At 40.3% G+C, this 24685-nt stretch overlaps 1 protein-coding gene across 1 annotated transcript in view; it reads left to right on the top strand.

Annotated features, from left to right (window-relative positions):
- The window catches only part of FADS2 (fatty acid desaturase 2), a 41492-nt gene extending 19563 nt beyond the window's left edge, over nt 1–21929 (top strand). The window contains exons 6-13 of the mRNA XM_089655033.1: nt 1751–1876; nt 3274–3334; nt 3431–3507; nt 5412–5509; nt 7682–7778; nt 9583–9662; nt 13158–13283; nt 17431–21929. Of these exons, the coding sequence (XP_089511159.1) occupies nt 1751–1876; nt 3274–3334; nt 3431–3507; nt 5412–5509; nt 7682–7778; nt 9583–9662; nt 13158–13283; nt 17431–17482 (717 nt within the window). The 3' untranslated portion in view covers nt 17483–21929. The remainder of the gene's footprint in view (nt 1–1750; nt 1877–3273; nt 3335–3430; nt 3508–5411; nt 5510–7681; nt 7779–9582; nt 9663–13157; nt 13284–17430) is intronic.
- The last annotated feature ends 2756 nt before the right edge of the window (nt 21930–24685 follow it).

Below are 24685 nucleotides of genomic sequence, written 5' to 3'. Positions count from 1 at the left end.
TTCTTTGTGGATAATGTTATGAATTTAAGGGTTAATGCTCTAAGGTGGATGAGTATACCTTCATTATATGAGTCAGTTCCTTTCTGTGTAGGTTCAGCACGGCATAGGAATTGGTGGTTTTCTGATGTTCTATTATTTCAGACTCATATAAGTAATTATCTGGGGAAAGTTCCGAAAACAGTGGGGAATAAAATAGAAACTCTCATTGGTGTCCAAATGTGAATGTAGATGATTTGTATAGACCTCTGCTATGGAAAACACAGTAAACACACCTCGCCTATGCAGAGAAAAGTTACAGTGTCTCTTTGAAGACCCCTTTTACTCATTTGGCCTGTGTTCCCTTGCTGCTGCTGCTGTTTCTTCCATCACAGCCGGTGACACTATCCTGCAGTTCCAGGCAGGGGCGGACTGACCATTTGGAAACTTGGGCACTGCCCGAGGGCCCGGGGTCAGTAGGGGGCCCCATGAGATGCCCCTGGTACCTTTTTCATAGGCTTTTTTGAGTTTGGGCAAGGACACAGGGGCCCCATGATCCCCTATTGCCCGGGGGCCCCATGAGTTGTCAGTCCGCCCCTGGTTCCAGGTATGGTAAGGCATGTCATCTGCTCCCCCATGACAGTGGTCATGTGTAGCAGCCATTCTCTAGGCCTGAACACTGTCAACCTGACTGAAGGAGTGACATTATCTCTCCTTTGGGTTGCAGTCGTGGACACAGGTAATTTTCTGTGGCAGTGGAAGGGGTGGTGAGGTAGCATAGGCTATGTGAGTATAAAGGACATATCACTGTCACTTTGCCCTTATCTTTGATAAGTTTTGATCAATTTTATCTATTGTTAGCTTGTGTATAAACTATTCTTTTATATATATTTTTCCATAATGTTAAAATTGCTATATCACATATATACATTTAAGACAGTTCTGTCAGAGAATGCTGGACTTTCTAATAAGAAAGCCCAGCATTAGCTTTGCACTTGTTGACTGCTCCCTCCTAATTGATGTTTTGGCTATGTTTTTGACCTGAACATAAAACATCAATGAAGAACATGTATGCAAAAGCATTATAGATTCTCCTTAAAGGTTCTTGCCAGATGGTTGGTCATGCCTTTTCTGTATTTTCCAACACAAGGAAACTGGATGTGAGTTAATCTATGGGGTTCCATAGGATCTGTTTTTTGACTAATGTGTTGCCTTGAGGTGCTAAAGGTTAAAGATCTTGCAAGATGTATTTTTGACTGTGTTTGAATGGTATTTTTCTATTTGTGCCAGTTTATGTGGAGTCTTTCAAAGAGATCACACATGTAGCACTTGTACAATGCAATATTTATTGGTGCACAATTTCGATATGAAATACACTTTTTTTAATAAATTGGATAGCATCTCATTGAACTCTCAGACTCCAGCCGGTCAGCTATTTTTGAATCTCTTTTAGGGAGTCCAGAGCATGCAAATTGCTGAAAAAGGGTTCTGTGCTCCAGGTTCTTTGTTAACTCAGGAGCACAATTTAGGAAAGACAAGCTCACTTCTATTATCCTTCAGTAAAAGGGTTCCTCACCTTTTTCAAAAGATTTTTTATTGATATTCTATTCGTTATTACAAGCACAATGAAACTGTCTATAGCAGATCTTGTCCTATATTTGTCAGTGATAGAAATCAAATCTTTCACAAAAATGGGTTACATCTAGGGAGTTGTAGAGCTATGTACTGATATAGAATCTTGCTGCTCAGCTTACTTGAGTCCATCTGCCATCAGGGAGCTTCAGCCAACTGGTGGAACCATCGGCATTTTCAGCATCATGCCAAGCCTAACATATTCAGCAAGGATCCAGATGTGAACATGGTCCACATTTTTGTGTTGGGTGACACCCAGCCTGTGGAGGTATGTGCCACATATCACTGTGAAATTTGTCATGTAATCATTTACTAACAAATGTGTGTCTTTTTTGTGACTGGGGTAATTTTTGGAATGGGTGAAATTTGTTAATTGTCGTAATTGTGTACTTTAATGTTTCATATAAGATATTTAAGTTTTATTTTGTGTATGTACTATATGTGTTATGAAATAAATGTTACTGGCCACTGGGGGTTAAGGCACTCTGAAAAATGCTCAATGTAGGAATAATGCTTATAACTGCTCAATGAAGGGTTATTGCACATATTGCACTGACAGTTGACTGCATACTCTGGAGACTTACAATTAACTGTGTAATGGAGGGACTCTTACCATTGGCAGAGATTCTGTGAAGGGAGGTGTGTGTGGGGGCAGGGTACAGAAGAAGTCCAATGTGTATGTGCTGGGGGAAGGAGCTTACTGCTAGGGCATGCCCTGTTCAGGTAAACTCAGGACGAGAGCCAGAAAGAATCCCCATGGGAGAAGTAGAAAGTGGCAATCCAGTTTCAACACTAATTAGAACTGGCATCATAATAAAAGCAATTTATCTCAGACCTTTTGGGTATCACTCTAGGTGCATGTGCTGAGCATAAAACATATTCAGTGTTAAAGCTTGTGATGCTGTTCAAAGTGCAAAAAATGATCTTGTCTATAAAGGACCTATACTGTCCACATAAGCTTGTTTTATACCAACCATGCTCAAGAATACTTATAACAAATTTTAAAGAGATATCAGAAATACGTGTCTTTCTACTGGAATCCTTAGTCCTTGGTCTTCACCCCTGATGCCAGTCACATAGTCTCTACAAAAGACGAATGCCAAAAGCAGAGTTCCATCAAAGCTTCTTCAAGAAGGATCAAGTAAACAATAGTTCCAAACTGGTCACTTGATCTACAAAGGTGGAGAGACAAATTTGGAGAAACAAAGATATACCTGATATTTGTGTAATATTACTAAGGTTTATGTGGACACTATAGATTAGCCATCAACTAATCTTTGTACTGCTTGTACTACTGTACATCAAATACCTGATAAGTGAACCGGTATGTAGGGAATACTACAGCTGATATTGACCTCTTCTCTCAATCTTGAGTTTGTATGTGGGCAGTTTTCATGTATTTCATTTGGAAAGATCTTTGACTGCTGTCTGGCTAGATTTCTTACATGGTTTTCTAGTATAACCATTCAATGATGGTAGTCAAATATCTTGCATCTGCAGTGCTGTGTAAAGCACTAAAACTTTCTGATAATCAGTTTATGAAAAAGATTTTAAGCTGATTATGTCATTTATTCATATTGTATTTATCTAACATATTGGTGAACTTGGTGCTGTGGACATCCAACACAGATATGCAGTTAATTATGTTCTCCCATCTCCTCACAGTATGGGACGAAGAAGTTAAAGTACCTGCCGTATAATTACCAACACCGGTATTTTTTTCTGAGTGAGTAAATGCACTATAATTTAATTTCTTAACCATTTTACTGATCTTGAACTTTAATTTTCTAAAAAGTATAATTATTATTTATGTTTCCTGCAGTTGGTCCTCCACTTCTGATCCCAGTGTACTTCACAGTCCAAATTATGAAGACTATGATAACCCGCAAGGATTGGGTGGTAAGAAATTTCTACTACCCCCTTTCACATAATGATGTATGCCCAGTAAAACATTTAAGAATATCTCAATAACTCAAAGAGAACACCCATAGTTGTCTGATGAAGGGGACCCTGCATGACCTCAAAATTTCACATATCTTTCATATATCACATACTCAACTACATCACCATCACCATCCTCATCCGCAGATATTGGCCAAATCGTCCTCCTCGCTCCTTCCAAGACATCTGGCTCTCTAACTCCCTTGCTATTTCCTCCCATGCTCGCATCCAGGGCTTTTCCAGAACATCTCCCATCCTCTGGAATTCCCCACCCTAGTATGTCTGGTAAGCTCCTTCCCTGTCCGCCTTTAGGCAATGTTTGAAAACTCATTTATTCAGAGAAGCCTTCTTCAAATCCACCTAAAAATTGTAATTGAGTCCCTTCCATCAGATCATCTCTTGCAGCTTTTGTACCACCTCACCCTCCCTTTTTTTGCATCAGGTAATTTTTATTGAATTTTTTTTCCATTGAACAGAAGAAAAAACACTCCCCCTCCCTTTAAATTGTAAGCCCCATGAGCAAGGCCCTCCTATTCCTTCTGTATTGAACTGTATTGTATTTCTACTGTCCCCCTTTATATTGTAAAGCGCTGCACAAACTGTTGGAGCTATATAAATCCTGTATAATAATATTCAGATCTTTTACATGTTGAAACGATATATTAGTGTGCAATGACATCCTAACTTGCACAAAAAAATACATTTTTAGTAATCTGTTAGGACTTTTTGGATTTCAGTCACAAGAGATGGCAGATGGATATACAAATGCTAAATATAAAAATATGTGAAGCCTTTATCTATTGTCTCACCTTTATAATGACCCATTTCTTAGAGTCACTTCTTAAGGTGGAACTTTACCCATAACAACTTGATACAAAATAATGTTATTCCGTAAGGAACATACATTCCACATTAATGATTATACTATCAAAATGAATGTGTGCTGTATATTTCCTCCTGCATTGTTACTGTTTCTTCTTGCTGGAGGCTGCCATTTTGCTGAAGCCCAGAGCCCCCGAACAGCAGTAAATATTTCTAGTGTCAGCAGATCAGCCTCTACCCTTATTTTTAATGTTTTACATAGCTATAACTGCAAAAGGAGCCAGCCTGAAGTGATTTAGCAGTACTTAATTTTTCTGACCAACATTAAGTAGCTGCAAAAGTAGATCTACAACCACAAGGTGCATGCCAAGAGTACTATTTATTTCTGTCTGGTTGAAGTGTCTCAAAGGCAATCTGTACTGGGAGAAATGTCGAGGCTTCCATTTTAACCTCCTTCTGAAATTGCTTGTTGGGTATGTATGCCCTCAATACTTTGAGTTCCTGACCCATGAGAAGCATGCAGTAAGTAAAGTTAAAGACAAATCAGACTGACTACTTTTTCATTTTAAGAAGATTTCAACAATGGTCTCCATATTTCTTAGTATTAGATTTCCTTTCATTCTGGATAACTATATGAGATAACGATTATTTGTGTATAAAAAAATAGAAATTCTAAAAGGCTTGTGTTGATGGACTTTTGTACGTGTCAGACGGGGGTTTGCATTCTTATACAAGTCTATAGGATTGCAAAATCCAATTGAATGCAGGTGAAGAAGGTCACATGCAGGACAAATGCAGCTTTCCATGAATATTAAATGCCCAAAGCCCATCGGTACAGGCCCTAATGAAGAATACTTTTAGAATATTCTACAACAGGAAGGACTTTAGGTGAGTCTGGGTGAGGTTTTGGTGGAAGGGTATGTCTTCTCTTTCTCTTGACTGTAGAAGCTTGCGCTAACTCACAAGTGTACTCATCTCATGGTATGTTAACACCTCTTTACATTGCACTGTTTTTATATTCCTATTATTATGTTTTACAGGATCTAGCTTGGTCTCTGTCCTACTATACTCGTTTTTTCTTCACATTTGTTCCTTACTTTGGATTTTTTGGATCCATTGCCCTGCTCACCGCAGTCAGGTATGTAGCTCTGACTGACTTAAACATCTGTCAATTTATTTTATATACTGCTTATGTTTATTACTGAAGCTTGTTCAGCTTTGCCTGGTACAGGGCAGCAAAATGTCATGCAGGTCAGGAAATTACTGAAACCAATTTAAAACGTTTTCACAAAACAAAACGAAAAAAAAAAAATGAAATATAAAATGTATTACTTAAAGCAGATCTTTCCCTTTTCCCCAAATTTCACATCAGTATGCATATCTGTATGCTGATGTGAAATCGCCTAACACTTTATTTTTATTTGTATTTATTTTTTTGCTTTTCTTTCCTTTGGTTTTCCTGAAGGAAGTGTTGATGTAGCCCTGGCTGCACAAATGTCACCTGGGAAGGCAACATTACCATTGCCTTCAGGGAAATCTCATACCTAGAATGCAAGATCTTGCAGTATTGTCACCCTGAGAACGCGTAAGATGAAGCCATGATGTCATACACCTCATTTTATGAACGTGCTGTATGAAATTACTATAATTTGCTGGGAAAAAATTATCTTTGAGATCTCTGGGATTTATTTTTTCCAACAGAGGCATTTAGTGCCAGTATCACATACATTTCCAAAATGGCGGTGCGGGAACCAGCACCAAGACAGGACAAAAATAGTTAAATATGAACAAATAGTCCTATTGATATAGGTAAATATTATTGTTCCTTTCCCCACTATTCATTATTGAGAGGTTTATAGCGTAGGGATGGGGGGTGAGGTATGGGAAGGATCTGGCTTGGCCTTTTTAAAGAATACATAAACCCAACAATTCATTTTTCTGATATGTGCCTACTGTACCATGTACCTGTATAAAAATTACCCTGTTCTCTTTGTATTGCTTCCCTTGTGTGAAACATCTGGTGTTCCCACCAGTCTCTTTCCTATTAAAACTGAACACACTAGACATGAGAGCATAGTGTGGTCAGTTTTGTGGCTGTGCTGAGAACTCCCCTCTAATGCTCTGGCGTGTGCTGGCAGACCCCCACTCTGCACAGCCATTCATTGTGAAGGCCACTGTATGGCTGTTTCTCTTCCCCTAGCTATCTGAGCTCATTTTGCAGCTAAGAACAGAGGGTATGTGATCACTTATAAAATAGGGAAAAAAGGAAATGTTTTTATATCTATACACAAATGTTTTCCCTTTCATTTCTATTTCAAATCAAATGGATTGTTTTGCAAGGTGAGGGTTTACATATACTTTAATTAAATGATTAATTATGAAATAATAAATGACGCTTCCCTATACTGACATATTTATTTCAGTACAGGCTGGCTTTGAGCCTGGGTTCACACATATGTCGTGCGGTACGTCGCATGTGATTTGTACAGGAACCGCACCACATTCCTGTGCAAATCCCATTCGAATTGTGTGCGGTGCGATTGGAGCCATACATTTTGTATGGCTCCAATCGCACCGCATCCACACCAAAAATGTGCAGGACCCTTTTTTTGGTCCGCACTAGAATTGGATCACATGGGTATTCACACCCATGCGATGCGATTCTGCACATCACACCGTGTTTTTTACGGACCGATTTCAGGGTGTTGTTACCATACACACCTGCAGCGGTTAGCATGAACGGGGTGTGATTGTGATGCGGTGCGAAATTCGCAAAGAAAACGCTGCGAATTCCGCACCGCATCAGTGTGAACCCAGGCTGCGGAATATAGCAACTCAAAACGTTTATCTTAGATTGTGCATTAAATGCTCCCACATGTCCCAGCATTTAACATACACACCCAGACAATCTATACGAAATAAATATTAAAATGGCATCTTACATAATGCAAATATTTTTGTCAATAAGGCCATCATAAAGCTTCAGGCCACCATTGAAATTCTAATACCCTTACAATCCTCATTTGTAAACATCCAGACATAGTCAGAACTTATTATATCAGTTCTATTACTATTTATTGGAATTAACTTGTTACATTTTTGGTGGAATAAACATTTTGTTTTCTTAAGCAGGGTATACATCTTCAGTGATTTTTTTTCTTTCACCCTCTATTAATGTCTGCTTCAGTATTGATGTGATTCCTTTAAATAGACTTTCTCTCCCTTGATACCTAATCAAATGGCTTGTTAATTCCTTATGGCTGTTCGCATGTCATCTTCCTTTCTGAAACCTGTCCCCTATGCTTTGCAGGTTTATTGAGTCACACTGGTTTGTGTGGGTCACACAGATGAATCATATCCCCATGGAGATTGACCATGAAAAATACAGAAACTGGCTGGGCAGTCAGGTAGGGGACTAACACCATGGCAGGTCACTAACTGATGATGACAGGTGAACTCTAATCCCTTGAAAGGTTTGTGAATGGGCTTATTGTCACCCAGTCTATTCATAGCTCCACCCATTTTTTAATGAATAGCTCCTTCTAGCAGCAGAGATTCACCAAGCCTCTATGCTACTGCTGTGTTATGTCATTACCTTTATGACCGCCATATGTCACACATGTGATGTAACAATAAATATTATGTCCTACTGTATTCATTTGTTGTTATAAAATTGGGCCTCATTAAATTGGATGAAAATTTTCGTCACATCAGATTTCCTAGACCATAGAGGTCATTGGGGACATTCTTGTCCTTGATAATCTCTATAATCAGCCGGAAAAATCGTTGGCTGTGATCCTGGATTCCACAATCGCATGGGCAAGCCCTGGAAAGGCAGCAGAAGGTGGCATAAGGGGGGGTGCCCCCTCCTGTGGCCTGTTAAAGCAATCCAGCAGCTTGTCAGCCGCTAGGATTGCTTTTACAAAAAAGAGAAAATCACCGGCTGAAAACAAAGATTCCAGGATGATGCCTGTAGCTGCAGGCATCATCTTGGTATAACCACTGCAACTCAAGGACGTTCATGGATGTCCTTGGGTGCCAAGTGGTTGTACACCTCTTAAATGAAAAATGAACAAAGCATATCCTTCTATAGTGTGTACTTGCATTGATCCAAAGCACCAAGTGTGATTTCTGTCCACTCTGTCATTCCTCTGTTATCTTAATTAGTCATTTCTGACAGTCTATGCTAGTGGTCTCCAAACTGGCCGGGGGGGTCGGATTTGGCCCTTTGCTTGCTTTTATCTTTGTGTATTTCTTCCAGATCTGTGCAGTAATCCAGCATGGAACTTTTCATTTGTGCTGGACCTTCCTGTAATAAACACTGCTGTTCTCTCTCCTTGTACAGAGAGACTGGTCTTGTATCCGCCCCCTCTAGTTTTCTCTAGCTTGTAGTGGAAGGACCTGTTGAGTCCCACCCAGCTTTGCACCTTGCACAGGCGATGTGCAGCACAATGACAATGTCATTGCACCTTCTACAAGAGTCTCCAATGGCATTTGGTGCACGTCAGGTGGATTTATAGTGGTTATTGAGGAATGATTGAAATGAACGTTTTTATGCCCAGAGTTCAGCTTTAGCCAAAGTATTTGAGATGGCCACAAGCATTACAGTAGCACATGCATTTTCCATACAAATATTATGTCAGATTTAAACAGCTATTTAAAGTGGAGTTCCACTCGCGCTATCAAAAAATAAAAGTCAGCAGCTACAAAAACTGTAGTTGCTGACTTTTAAAAAACAGCCACTTACCTGTCCCTCGGTCCCTCAGTGTGTCCCCTGCAGCTCATTTCACCGGCCGTTCTGTATTCCAGGAGGCCGCCATCTTCAGTGTGGGCACCCGGCTGTGATAGCTTGCGGCTTCACAGCTGGGTACCCGCTGTGCATGCGTGAGTAGCGCTGTGCTACATGAATGGTCCTGCAGTCTTCTGGGACGTGTCATGTGTCCCACAAGACTACAGGGAGGGAGGACACCTTCCGCTTCCTATTGCCTAGGCGATCGGACCGGAAGTGGGAGCGGGTACCTATAAAATCCCCCCCCCCACTTCCCAAAGGTGCCAATCCTTAATGGGGAGCGGGGGAGCAGTCCTTAAAGCGGAACTTCCCCTTTTGGTTGGAGCTCCGCTTTAACACTTCTTTGCTTTGCATTACATAAAAATGAGAGAGAAGCTATTTTTTTATCCATATCTAACTTGTACATCTGTCATTTTTCACAGCTGGCAGCAACATGCAATATAGAACAATCCTTCTTCAATGACTGGTTCAGTGGACATCTCAACTTTCAGATTGAACATCAGTGAGTATATATTTAATATACTGCAGTCCCTGCAGTCATGAATGGATAAATACATAATAGGGCTGAGATTCAGTTGATTTATTATGCCTCTCCACAATTCTTTGCTTTTGCTAATGAAAATCCAACATGCAGTCCAATGTTATATAATTACACCATTTATAGGGTTGAAAAAAAGACACATGTCCATCCACTTTGAACTATGGTGTCCGTTTGTGAACCAGCGGTAAATGATTGCTGCTCAGTTCTCTGGCATTCTCGGAGAACACAGTTCTCCTGAGAATGCAGTTTATGAAGCAGTTCTCCGAACGAAGGGAGAACGGTCTCCAAACGCTGGAGAATGGTCTACAAACTCTGAAAAACGGCTTATTTTACTATAATCTCTCGAGATTACAGTAAAAGATCAGTTTACTAAACAGAGGTAAACTATCTCTGCTTAGTTTTCGGTCCCTCTGATTCTCCAGCTCTGGGCTGGAAAATCTGGAAGAAGAACACAGATCTCCAGTGAAGGGCTGACATGATCTCCTGAGTGTCATAAACTGTGAATGACCAGAGAATAGCTGAGATCTGTTGAATCACAGCTATTCTCTGTGTCATAAACGGACACCTATGTGTGCGTATGAGTTTTTATTCTCTAACAATTTTCATAGGACACATCTAAAAGTGTTTTGAAGTTGTTGATACTACCAGTTAGCAGGGGCGGACTGACCATTTGGAACCTCAGGCACTGCCCGAGGGCCCGGGGTCAGTAGGGGGCCCCATGAGATGCCCCTGGTACCTTTTTCATAGGTTTTTTTGAGTTTGGGCAAGGACACAGGGGCCCCATGATCCTCTATTGCCCTATGAGTTGTCAGTCCGCCCCTGCCAGTTAGTACCACTTCCTGGGGGAGGGAGTTCCACATTGTACTGCTCTAACAATAAAGAACCCTTTCTACAATCTACTTTTTTCTAATTTCAAATTGTGGTTGTATGTCTTCTTCAGGGACCTTAGAGTAAACAGTTTATTACAGTTGCTGAAGTCACCTTTGATATTTTTGTACAATGTAATCATATCCCCTCTTGTTAGTGTTACTAAACCCAGGCCCCTGCATTCACTATATCTGGTCTCCCACAGTACACAGAACATGGAAATGCAATTATTTTAGCAAATATAAACTGCTAAAAACCTTTTCTCAGTAGCAGTTAATGAAGTCTTGTGACTTCTATCAGTGTCCAGCTGACCACATGGTAAAGCTTGTATGAGGGGTTTTCATTCTGCTCTAGCAGGATGCAAAACCCCTGACCTCTGTCTGAACAGTGCTGATTGATCCTGTACTGATCACATGCACTCTCCCAAGAAAAAAAAAACTCTATATCAATAGACACTAAACTGAGCATGTGCAGAGTGACCCCACACAATATGCCTTATCAGGAGATAAGAGGGGTACACTGGAAGAAGGGGAGGATCAGAGAAGTCAGGATCAAACAGCCTTTTTACACAATGCTGAGGATTAACTCCTTAGTTTCCACAGTGCGTATAACAAGAATGGTTTATTGCGTATACAGACCAATTTTACTCTTGTGTGTTCAGTAACACTTTAAGCACCTCTTCTCCAGAGTAAATAACTGTGACCGAGGTAATTGATCCTCATAGTTGAAGTCTTCCATCCCCCTTATTGATTTTGTTGCTCTTAACTGAACTCTTTCTAACTCAACATCTTTCCTGATGATTGTTCACCAAAACTGAACTGCATATTCAAGATGAGGCCACAATATCACAGCAAAAATTCAGAATTTATCTTAAAGGTCAAGTCCACTCAAAAACCTGTTTGTAGATTTAGAAAGGAAGTGAGGAGAGATCTGTCTAATTGGGACACAGACAGCAGTAGGATGCTGACAGAGGTTCTTACATTTACCCATGCTGTTTGTTTCCTACAGTTCGATACTGATGAACTTATGTGGTGCAATGGCTAACTTGACTGGATACAAATTAAATGCATTTGTTAATGCTAATCTACATGTTTGCCAGTTTTCCTCAAGTTCTATTAACTGTCCCTCCTCTTCTCCTTCAATGTTAGGGGTGCTTTAATTTGGAAAGCAGCCACAGACAAAGTAGAAAAGCCTGTCCCCTTCCAGTTTGCTGCAGTAAAGGACAGTTCTCTGTACAGAAACGGTGGTCTCTCTGTAGAGATCCAACATCCCCCCTGCTGAGTCCAACCTATAGCTCCGCAGTCGCCATACTTGCAATTGGCCAAGTCCCTGATGGTTGGAGAGCTCTAGTTCTTACTCAGCAGAAGATCCTCTGCAGAGAGTCTGCAAAGAAAGAGTCCTTCTCCACAGCATGATGGCGAAGGACAGGCTTTTGTACTCTGGCTGTGGCTGCTTTCATAAATGAACTGTAAGATATCCTGCAGCTTTTGTTTAGCTGATTTATACTAGCAGGCCAATTGGGCTAGAAGATGAATGTTTACACTACCCAATGGTTGCCCAAACCTGTTAATGTTGCAGGTGCAGGATGGGGAATTGGAAGTAAGTGGTCACTTTTGGCTTGACATGGAATGGATAGTCCTTACCAGGGGCGGACTGACCATTCGGGCACTCAGGCACTGCCCGAGAGCCCAGGGTCAGTATGGGGCTCCATGAGATGCCCCTGATACCTTTCATAGGCTTTCTTGGGTGTGGTTTGAGTGTGGGCAAGGACACAGAGGCCCCATGATCCCCTATTGCCCAGGGGCCCCATGAGTTGTCAGTCCGCCCCTGGTCCATCCTTCTTTTTTTGGCATTGTTCTAATGGGGTTGATTTACAAGAACTGGAGGGTGCAAAATCTGGTGCAGCTGTGCATGGTAGCTGATCAGCTTCTAACTTCAGCTTGTACAAATAGGGCTCTTTCACACGGGCGTTCCGTCTGTCCGTTTTTCATCTGTTCGTTTTAGATGAAGAATGGACACCCATGCTTTTTTATGGACTAGCGGATGTAAATGGATGATCATTCATTTACATCTGTTAATGTCCGCATCGGTTAACATTTGTTTTTTTGAATAGAAGAAAACCCTATTTTTCTTCCATAAACAAAACGGAATGGATGAAAACCAGATGTAAACGGACAAAAACCATATGTAGGACATACAGTCTGTTTTTGCATTGGTAAAGGATGTAAAAACGGATGTAAACTGATGACAAATGGATGTAAACGGATAAAAAATGGATGTGAACTGATACGTTTTTTTTCCAAGAAACTGAACTGATGGAAAAAATGGAACCCCAGTATGAAAGGTCCCTTAAGTTTTGGCAATAAAACCTGGTAGCTGACTGGTTTCTATGCACCAGTTTTAGTAAATCAAGCCCAATGCTAGCAGTTGTGCAGAGCACACAACAAATCTGGCGGACATTGTGTCTAAGCTCATATATACAATACATTATATTTACAGGGCATATTCTTACCATATTGGTGGAACTTACTTTATTTGTGTGTCATTTGGTAAAACAGTGAACTTGTATTTTCTCTCTCCTTTCTATAGTCTATTCCCAACTATGCCTCGCCACAACTATTACAAGATTGCTCCCTTTGTACGTTCTCTGTGTAAAAAGTATGATGTACTCTACGAAGAAAAACCCATGTGGAAAGCCTTCAAGGACATCATTGGGTCAGAATCTTTTTCTTCATTTTACAAATTTGTTAACTGCTTTGTTGTAATTTCTAGTCCAGCATGTTTCTTACAGTCTTTTGGCAGCTAAAGAGAACCTTGTAGCAGCTTATATTTCTTTGGTAAAGTATTATGGCTGTTGAATCTTGAAAGATATAGCCATTTATTTAAATTTTACACTTTGGGGTGTATTTATATAAAATATGCATAGCAATTTGCCCAGCAGAAGGGCATGAACATTTAATCTGTGCAAAAAAACAAATGTTAGTAGGCTATTTCTTGTTTGGATTGAATGTTTTTTTATTGCTTTAACAGAGAAAATATTGCATTTAGCCGATAAACCACTAAGGGGTCAGTTCACTAAAGGTTACCACATGTGATATGAAGATCATGTGATTCATTTTGTAGAAATATTGCATGAGATAATAAAAGAGTCAATTCATCAAATTAAAATGTGGAATGTGAGGTAAATAATGCACTTTTGTTAAAATTGTAAGATAAGTACCACCAAGAAATGAGATAAATCATAAAAGTGACACTAAACCTAAAAATGTTTTTACCTTAAAGGGTAAGTTCATCTTTGGTAACACATTACATGCTACACCCATATTCAGGGTGTAACATGTATCATGTCACGAATGGACCGCCCCCGCACCCTCGCCCCCCCCCCCCCGCCCCTCCCGAATCCCGTTGTGAAATCAGAGGTACAATTCGCAATGATCTGCTGCTTTGAAATCGCATTATTTCAAGTGAAGTAGCACAATTTCAAAGTTGCATTCAGTGTTACATAGTTACATAGTTAGTCTGGCTGAGAAAAGAGAAAAGTCCATCTAGTTCAACCAAAAAAAAACAAATCCTATACCCACAGTTGATCCAGAGGAAGGCAAAAAAAAATCCAGCAAAGCATGATCCACTTTGTTCTTGCAGGTGAAAAAATTCCTTCCTGATCCCCCGAGAGGCAATCCGATATTCCTTGGATCAACTGTATCTATAAATGTTAGTATCCAGTTATATTCTGTGTATCTAAGAAAGAATCCAGGCTTTTTTAAAGCAATCCACTGAGCTGGCCAGAACCAAATCTTTCTCCAGTTCCCCAATGTTCTTTTTGTGAATTGGTGCCAAAACTGAACTGCATATTCCAGATGAGGTGTTACTAATGATTTGTACCGGGGTAATATGATATCTCTCTCTGGAGTCTATACCTCTTTTAATACAAGAGAGGATTTTTCTCGCTTTAGAAACTGCAGCTTGGCATTGCATGCCATTATTAAACTTGTGATTTACCAGAACCCCCAGATCCTTCTCCACCATTGATTCCCCCAGTTGTACCCCCCCTAGTATGTATGATGCATGTATATTCTTAGCCCCCAAGTGCAGAACCTTACATTTATCAACATTAAACCTCATTTGCCACATAGTTGCCCAATTAAACAGTGCATTGAGGTCGGCTTGTACAATGGAGACATCCTGTAAGGACGTTATTCCACTGCACAGCTTGGTGTCATCTGCAAAGATTGAAATGGGATTTTTAATCCCAGACCCTAGTGTGTGTGAACCAGGGTTTCAGGTCAATTCACTAAAAAACACACATTTGTTATTTGTCACCTGGTGTTTGGTGGTGGTATTTTAGAAATGTATGAAATAACAATTAGAAGAGCTCTGCACGACTAGGTAGTGAAAAGTATACAATGTATCAGTGTAAAAAAAAGGTTCTCCGCTGTTATCAGGAATGAAAAAATTGTAACAGTTCATCAGAGGGAGATCATTTTGTGAATGAAAGCACATTAGAATGTTTTCATATTTTCACAATATTGCTGTGTGCCTTTATTTAATGCATCTGCTAAATAACGCATGTTTTTAGTGAATTGATTACTTTTGAGATAAATATCGCATGAGTTATTTTAACTCATTCATTCATGCGGTATTTATCTCTTAGTGAATTAACCGCTAAGTATTATACAAATTTCATGTGTTGGAAAGCTTTGAAAAACTTTTTGCAAGGCTTTCCTGAATTAAACTTGGTACACGCTAGCAGGTTTCTTTTATTCAACCCAGCGGGCTGAACAAGAAAAACTGCAGAGCTCAGGAGGAGCCGCTGTACTAGCAATCCAATGTTAGTACAGCAATCTACCCCGCTGAACTATTGTGTTCTGACAGGGGGGCGGCCCCACCACCAGAACATACCGGTCAGTGCTGATTGGGAGCCAATTGGCAGACCTTTTTCGGTCAAAAAGTCTTCTGGTTTTTATTGAACCCAACATTCGGCCTGTGTGTACTAGGCTTGAGCCCTAGGCTGTTTTAAAAGGCCCATACCACCAAAAAACCATAATAATTGCTTTACCAAATTCCCTTTGACTTTTCTAGTGGCATGTGATAGCCTCTTAATACTGAAGTTATTTTTTTCATCACAGTAGTATATTAGATAATTCATACATAACAATGTAAAGATTTAAGGGCTTAATCTGTTTCTTACTGATCATGCACTCACAATTATTCTTCATTTCTAAGTTTTAGTTCCTACTGCATTCCAGCCCTGATAAAGGGGGACCTCTGCACCCCTTGAAACATGCTGGCTACTTTTACTGAATGTTACAAGTAACAACATGGAATACTGTTATATTGGAATAGACTTCCAGCAGAGATAGTGAGCCAGTCAACAGTGAGTGGCATCAAACCTGCTTGGGACAAACATAGATCTATACTCAGAGAAAAAAGTAAAAAAAAATTATAAGTAAAAAAAAAGCGTGGGTGAATTGCAGACTCGAAGGACCACTTGGTCTTTTTTCTGCCATAACTTTTCTATGTTTCTAACATTTATTCTGGACACATAGCAGTATACTGGCACTCTCATATGTTTTCTCTCACATGCTTTTTAGCCGATTTTTAGCCTCCTGTAAGATACTGGAGCTGCCTGTGGATTCAGACACTGCTGGAATACTTTTTAACCAGGACTATAATTGTATCTAAAGGTTCAGCACTTCTCCTCCTCCTCCTCCTCACTATAATATGTATCACTATCAGGGGCGGACTGACCATTTGGAAACTCGGGCACTGCCCGAGGGCCTGGGGTCAGTAGGGGGCCCCATGAGATGCCCCTGGTACCTTTTTCATAGGCTTTTTTGAGTTTGGACAAGGACACAGGGACCCCATGATCCCCTATTGCCCGGGGGCCCCATGAGTTGTCAGTCCGCCCCTGATCACTATACATCCTATTTTCATAGAATGTGAATATGATGCCATTCCTGACATATGACTATAAATGTTCATTGGTTTTATAAAAAAGAAAAGGTTGTATTGTTTGACATGTTGTGCACTCTCAGGAGCTTGCAGTCTAACCTCACGACATACTCCAAGAGCCTGCCACACTTGCTGCCCTCTGTCTTCAGTAATTTGAATAATGGCTAAAGTTATGTTATCTATGGATAGGCAGGGTCACTTATTTTGCATTATTTTAGCAGGTTTGTGACATTTTAGCAGGTTTGTGACATTATGACATCAAAGATCAAGATTTGGCTATTTTGTTTCTCTTTCTGAATTTTGATTGATGGATGGTTCTTTAACCTGTTGCCGCCTGCATAACACTTATGTGTTGTGGCAAAAGGACAGGCTTTAACAACCACACAATGCACATATGCGTCTCTGGGTGGGCGATGTGTCTGTGCTGAAAGTGCACTCATTGCATGCTCCCAGCACAGAGACCAAGCCTGTCAAAGGCAGCCCTTAGTCTTTACTAATGACCAGAATCCAGTAGGACTAGTTCCCAATCATGTGATCACTGTATCAGCCAATCACAGTGGTCACATGATCGCTGAGCTTTCCTGCAGTTCCCGGTGTACAAACCTTATTAAAGGTATACCGGTGCTGGGTTAGCAGTGGTTAAATGCTATGGCAATGCACTTATCACATTCCTGATGAAGGGGTCCTGCGTGACGCCAAAACGTTGCACCTTTACTGCTGAAATGTGATTGCTTTAATATACATCAACTCATTGTAACCAATTAGATCCTACTGTCAGTGTACAGAAAGATGATTTCTGGTTTGTTCTTGTGTGCCTTAGAATATTAATGTTTGTGTTCATATTTTCTTTATCACATTTTTGCTTACTATGCTTTGATCAGCATTTGATCTCATTTTCTTCTGTCTTTAGATCTCTGAGAAAGTCAGGGGACCTGTGGTTAGATGCCTACCTCCACAAATGACGCAACTCTGGAATAACCCCACACAGGAGGACCTCTGAACTTTAAAATAGCACAATTCACAGCTGTACTTGTTATCTGTAGGTTTGTAACAAACTGCCTCAAAAGTAAGGTCGGGGAGCTTTCTGTGTGTCAATGCCAGGAAGACTTGTAGTACTTTGCAATGCAGAGGTTTGAAAGTCTTCCTGGCACTGAATGGAATAAATAATTGATTCTGTAGTACATCTCAGCCTTAAAAATAAAGGACTCTTAATGTAACACCTGATGATATACCCAAACCAAGGGCATTATGCTTCCTTCTATCAGTCCCTGTTTTTACTACACAGCTGATTGCACCAAGGCTTTGTAAATAAATCACTTGTTAATCTGCTGAACCTTTTCAGTCCCAGTATGCTGTACAAAGAGAATATGGGATTTATTTTTTAAATAAAAACGCTAAAGAATGAGAACCAGGAAAAGCAATTAAAAAGGGGATTACATGAATGTGTCATTAATCAAATGAATGTGAAATGAAAGTTGTAAAATGTAAATGAGCTTTGCAGCAGAGATGTGACAACTGCCAATTAAAGATGAGTTACTTCAAGTGAGCATCAACAAAGAGGAGTGACAGTAGGTGGATGTCAATAAAGAAGTATGATAGAATGTTGAGAGAGGTGATTGACTGCTGGTGGGTGTTGACTATAATAAATGACATCTGATGGGTCCAAGAACTAGGAAATCAAAATGTAATAGCAAAACCATTAATATGAACACATGTAGGTTCTTGCTTTCCAAAAAAAAAGAAAAAGTGACTGTATATATGAGATCTTTTCACATTAGATCCCATGTCTGCTCCCTTCTGCCTTGGTCTTGATCAACCTTTCTCAAATAGGGTTCTTCCAGAGTTTGCTAGGGGTTCTTTGAGTGAGGAGCAATTTCTACCTCTCAGATAAGTAATCATTGACAGCAAAGATCTTTTTAGCTACCTATAAGCTTCTTCCCCATGATCACACATGTAAGGAGTGTTTTTCCTAGTGACCATTACCCTAGAATTGGATGGTAATTATTAACAGGGGTTCCTTGAGTTCTGAAAGTTATTTCAAGAGTTGCTCTGTTGAGCTACACTTGAAACCAAAAGGTTGAGAAAGGTTGGTCTTTATGAAAGACTCTTATGTTCTCAATTAAATACAATATCTAATTTATTAATTGACAGGAATTGTGGCTATTATGACTCTGTGGTGGCAGGGGGGTGCCAGACATAGGAACCCAGATTGTAAAATATCCCAAGTCCCCAAAATAAGCTATTGGTGATTCAGCATTCCAGGATTCGGCCTTGATTTAAATGTCATTTTTGGGTGAGCTGGCACTTAAAGCCCACGTGTGATGGGTGGTTCTCTGTCTGGCAATACTTCATCAATGGCAAAATTGCTAAATTAAACTTATATTGTCCAATGAATCTCTTTCTTTCTGATTGAACCAGTGTTTCTGCTCTAACACTGCTCCATTGCTGGCAATTGCTTTTGCAGAAACAGAATGACTTCTATAGTTATAATGGAAGTTACATTTTAGTCATTCTACATTTGCTGTTGTCATAGAAATGCCCATTTGACAGCTCCTACAGTAAAGCGGAGTAGCTCATACTCACATTTCTTTTACTCTCTGGATATTTTGTTCCCTGTTTGGAGTAAGGAGAAATACCCGTACTTCTGGATATAGGAGAGCATGTATGCACTTCTCTTATTTCCATGTGAAAGTGCTGTTGCTTGGTATTTGGCCAATCAGGCATCAACACTGTCACGTGGTGGCAGAGAGAGAGTCTTCAGCCATGTGTAAGCTCTAACTAGGATTGACTTTTAGCTTACACAAGACAGCTGTAGAGGTAATAAACCTCTGCCTATTTGATCATGTGACCTCTGAGTCTTGACACCATCTCCAGTGTGATTCTCTTATTACTCTCCTCTCCTGACCATCATGGCCTGATAACAAGTGCCTAAAAATTCCCTGGTTTCCAGTAGTAGACTGCATCTCATGAATGTAACTTCAATCATGAAAATTGTTGAATACCCTAAACTGGCCAGCAATAAGCTTCCGAAAGTAGAAAGAATGTTGTCTGTTGAGGCTTGGGACCAAGACCAGTAACCGGTACTGCCTTTCTGATATGGGCATTTGCCTTTATTCCATGGTGCTGTTAGATAGAAGTTGATAAGTACAATTTTTGTTTTTAAACTGTTTGTTTTAGTTGTTTCTGAGATAATGGTTCCCAAATAATTACAAAATCCAATGTATGCATTGAGAGATTTAAGTATTCATGAAATATTTCTTACAGTGACCTAGCTCCGCTGTTTATTTTATTTTAAATTAACAGTTTAAGTAGTTTGTATGTATATCAAATGTAGGGGGAAAAAAAGGAGTGGCTTTCTTTACCCACAGAACATTTGCATCAAGTTCTGTTCACAGCTCAATAAACAGAACCAGCCTACATCCTTTGAACATTGTATAGAAAGGGCCTCAATATACACAAGTGTTCACAATGAATGCATATCCAAAGTTAAAGTGTTATTAAACCCTCGTGGTGAAATGTCATACGTACAGTAGCAGCTCACAACAGGACATATAATGTTTGCTCTTTGCTTCCTGTCCCCAGCCTTTGCATTCTGCCTTAGAAGTTTCTCGTTTCCTCATTTACATTTGGTGGCTCTCCTGCCTTGCAAGGTGACATCAAGCCACCCTTACGTGCACGCTTCAGCCTGTAACGGGGCGTGCATGTGCCACGTTATCATGGCATTAAGGATGAAGGTAGTCATATGACCATAATATGCCGACTAGGGCACTTTAACATTGGATAGGGTGTGCGCTATTTTATCAAATAGGTAGCTGACATAGGTGGACCTTGGGGGATGAGGGACCATATATAGGATGGCCTGGGATGAGGGACCAAGTACTGCTGATGTGAGCAGTCATGTGATCTCTACAGTGTGCACTCCCTGCACTCCCCACCCTCCCTGACCAACGTTCAAGCTAGTGGCATCCATAAAGAGCAAGTGACAAAGTAAGAGATTGGGAATATATGCTCAAAATTGTTAATGCTGTAGGTGGTTTTGGTGGAAGTGAACACTTTAAAGGCATAATTCACCTTTACCAAAAAACTGCCTGTGCAGATAAGGGGCATCTGTAGATAAAAACAAACTGTGCAGCTTTGACCAAAGTTGTGGAATGCTCTTGCCATAGGTGTAGGCCGTTTGCAAACCTCCCGAAGCCTGACTTGAAAAGTCTCAGAGATGGCATCATCCCTTCCTGCCTTGTTGCTAGGGCATTGCTAATACACTCCCAGCTGTTACTGTTCACTTCCACCATCACAGGAGCAAGCCTTTTCTCTATTCAATCCCCCCTTGCATACGCTTTCTTTCCCCTGATGCAGTGTCTCTGAGCTAGTGGAGGAAACAGTAACAGCTGAGAGTGTATTAGCAACGTCCCAGCAACAAGGCAGGATGGGATGATGTCATCTCTGGGAGTTTTTCAGTGAGGCTTCACAAGGTACATAGATGATATATCTATAGCAAAGGCATAATTCATTATGCCACCCCTTACCTGCATGGGCAGTTTTTGGTAAAGGTGAACTATGCCTTTAAAATAAAAAAAGAGAAGGGCTTAATGCTACTTTAACAGGAATATATTCTATAGACCTCCACTGAGTGTGAGTATTGTGAGCACTACCACTTAGTTTAGTGGAAACGTATCTGTAGAGCCAGAGGAACATCGTTCAACTGTCATGAATAGAACTCAGACATGCAAACCGTATTGAGCATATTATGTACTAAGTAGAAAGGTGTGACATTCTATATACAGTAATGTTCTGCAGTAATCCATGGCAACTAATCAGAAATCCACTTTTCTAAACCTAGAAGACGGAAACAGGTGACTGGTGAAATCCTGTTTCTGATTGGTTGATGTGGATTTCCGCACACCAAGACTCTCAGGCTTGCTTCATTAATTAAGTAAAATTGATACAACTTGATGCAGCTTATAGGAATTCATTTGGATTACATCATATCAGTTTATGTTATTCAAATGCTTTATAATCATAAGGCTTCATTACATATGGATATGCTAAAACCTCTAATCTGGAATTAAAAAAAAACCTGTCCCATAAAAAAGCTTTTCTGTTTTAATCTAAAAAAAATGATAACTTATAACTAATAAGATTTGGCATGACATTATTTTTCTGTTTTTCTTAACACTTTTATATCTAGGTCTCAAATGTTTGTTTACTTACCAATTTCAGGATGTTCTCCAAATCTAATAATAGTGAATGTAAATTATTCTTTTTGGTAATTTCCAGGAAAAGTGAGAACAATGTTAGTTCTGAAGGTGACTGTTCTTTAGTAAATGGATATATTTGTTGACTTCTGGGTGTAAGGAATAGTGACTGTCATTTATGACTCAAGAGAAAATACATTTACAAACAATTTCACATGGTCTCTGTGTCTTTTCTTATGTAGCTAACAACCCTTTACTTGGATAACGTATAACAGAGTGCTTTGAATGTTCGGTATAATATGCAGACTAAAGGGCCATTTTTCTTGGACCTGTGCCCAGTGCAGCAGGAGAGGGTTGCTGGCACTTGTTTGTGACATTTATTTTTTTAATTACTTTTTATTATTTTCTGTACACTTGTGGGGAATCCAGCAGCAGGAATTGTAGCAGATGATATAGTGGATGCTTAGAGGAGTTGCTGGCTTTGGTTATGATTTGGCACCCAGGATTTGATGCTGATGGGCTGCACTACCCGCATGCATGTAGCCTAAAGCTTACTATGTACGTTATAGTCTGCCTGTGCGATCTTTGTAGATTTACCAAAGCTATGTAATATAAGGGCATACTTAACGACCCAATAAATTAGTATCTAGTCAAGCAGCCTCTTGTATGACATAACTTGGTAGATCTAAAGGAGATTGTACAATCAGATTTTAATGTGCTGGGTTAGATAAAGAGTATCGATAACACAAAGCATCACAAAAGCGTAACCCCCAGGGGCGCACTGACCATTCGAGCACTCGGGCACTTCCTGAGGGCCCGGGGTCAGTAAGGGGCCCCATGAGATGCCCCTGGTACCTTTCATTGGCTTTTTCATAGGCTTTTTTGAATATGGGCAAGGACACAGGGGCCCCATGATCCCCTATCGCCCGAGGGCCCCATGAGTTGTCAGTCCGTCCCTGGTAACCCCCTTTAATAGGTACCGACATCCACCTCCCTGCCCAAAAACTCCAGGGACATGTCAAATACACCAGTAGGCTGCGCGTCCATTCAGAAATCTCAGTGTGACCCGCGCATGCTCACTGGGGAGCCAGCTATGAAGCCATAGGAAGTCACAGCCAGATTCTCACAAGCAACATGACGGTGCCTGGAACCAGAAGGTTGATGAAGAACCAGCCTAGGTTATGACAGCACTGCATCCCTGGACTGATAAGTGTATGTTTATTAAAAGTCAGCAGCTACAGTATTTGAAGCTGCTGACTTTTATTTTTTGTTAAGACAACTGAAACCCCTCTTAACTATCCTCCACAACTTTAAGTAGCTAATAAAACCTAAATGTAATCTAACACCTGACACTTACTGAGACCTAACTCTAATTAACCCCTTCATTTGCTAAATCCTCCCAGCATTTGTGCCCAAGCCATACAATGGCAATTGCCCCAGCATCTAAAGCAACCAAACTTTTGTGGGAGCTTTGTACATGGAGCAATTAACATTCTGTCTCAAACAGTACTTTATTGTTACTTCTCTTGCTAATAAAGTAAATGTAAATCCAATCACAAAGATCTCATATAATATCTTAAACACAATGTAATTTCAAAAGTCACTTTTTCATCTTTTTACCAAGGGCAGATCATGTCAGACTAATCTGATTGGATTTTTTTACTATATTACCAATGTTTTGGACCAGGGTGGTGCTGTGAACATGGCATATCTTGATTTCAGGAAGGCATTTGATACAGTTCCTCATAATGATCTAATACAAAAGTTGTACAAGCTAGGACTAAGCCCTTGGGTGGTTCAGTGGATATGCAGTTGGCTAAAGGATAGATACCAGAGCAGGGGCGGACTGACCATTCGAGCACTCGGGCACTGCCCGAGGGCCCAGGGTCAGTAGGGGGCCCCATGAGATGCCCCTGGTACCTTTCATTGGCTTTTTCATAGGCTTTTTTGGGTGTGGGTGAGGACACAGGGGCCCCATGATCACTTATTGCCCAGGGGCCCCATGAGTTGTCAGTCCGCCCCTGTACCAGAGTGTGGTTGTAAATGGGGTTCATTCGGAAAAGAGACCAGTCCATAGTGGTCTACCACAAGTCTCTGTACTAGGTCCTGTTCTATTTAATCTATATGTAAGTGATATAACTAAAGGTTTGTTGGGTAAGGTATGTCTTTTTGCTGATGACACAAAGCTGTGCAATAGGGTTGATATGCCTGGAGGTGTCTGTAACATGGAACATGATTTGGCATTGCTGGAAGATTGGTAAAAAAAAAGGAAATTGCAGTTCAATGTTTCCAAATGTAAAATAATGCAACTAGGGAAAAAGAATCCCTTGAGAGAGTACAATATTGGGAGTACATTGTTGGCCAACGCTACAGAGGAAAAGGACTTGGGGGTACTCATTTCAGATGATTGCAAAATGAATAAACAGTGTGGCCAGGCAGCGGGGAAAGCAAACAGAATTCTAGGATGCATCACTAGAGGGGTCACAAGCAGGAGGAAGAAGGTCCAGATTCCCCTATATAGATCTTTAGTTAGACCTCATTTAGAATACTGTGTCCAGTTTTGGAGACCGCACTTACAAAAAGATATTGATAAGATAGAACGAGTCTAGAGATGGGTAACAAAAATTGTGAAAGGTCTGGGGGATAAAACATATCAAGAGCGACTTCAGGAACCCCACTGGACGGACCCCTGCAGGACACGGATTACGGCTATACTGATGGTTTTTATTATTACTTTCACATTGTGAGGTTAACCATTTGTGGCTTATTAAATATCTTTTTATACTGCACTTAGAAGGTGCCTCTCCTTTTTTCCTTATCAGGAACTTAATATGTACAGTCTGGAGAAAAGAAGAGACATGATTAAAACCCTTAAATACATCAAGGGGGTGAATAAGGTTCAGGAGGGCAGTATTTTCAACATAAAACCAAAATCAAGAACACGGGGACATGATCTTAAACTAACTTGAG

This window comes from Staurois parvus, unplaced genomic scaffold (assembly GCF_062004578.1).
Source record: "Staurois parvus isolate SC_StPar_1 unplaced genomic scaffold, SC_StPar_1.0 ptg000818l, whole genome shotgun sequence".
Taxonomy (NCBI): domain Eukaryota; kingdom Metazoa; phylum Chordata; class Amphibia; order Anura; family Ranidae; genus Staurois; species Staurois parvus.
This window is presented reverse-complemented; position numbering and strand designations above follow the sequence as displayed.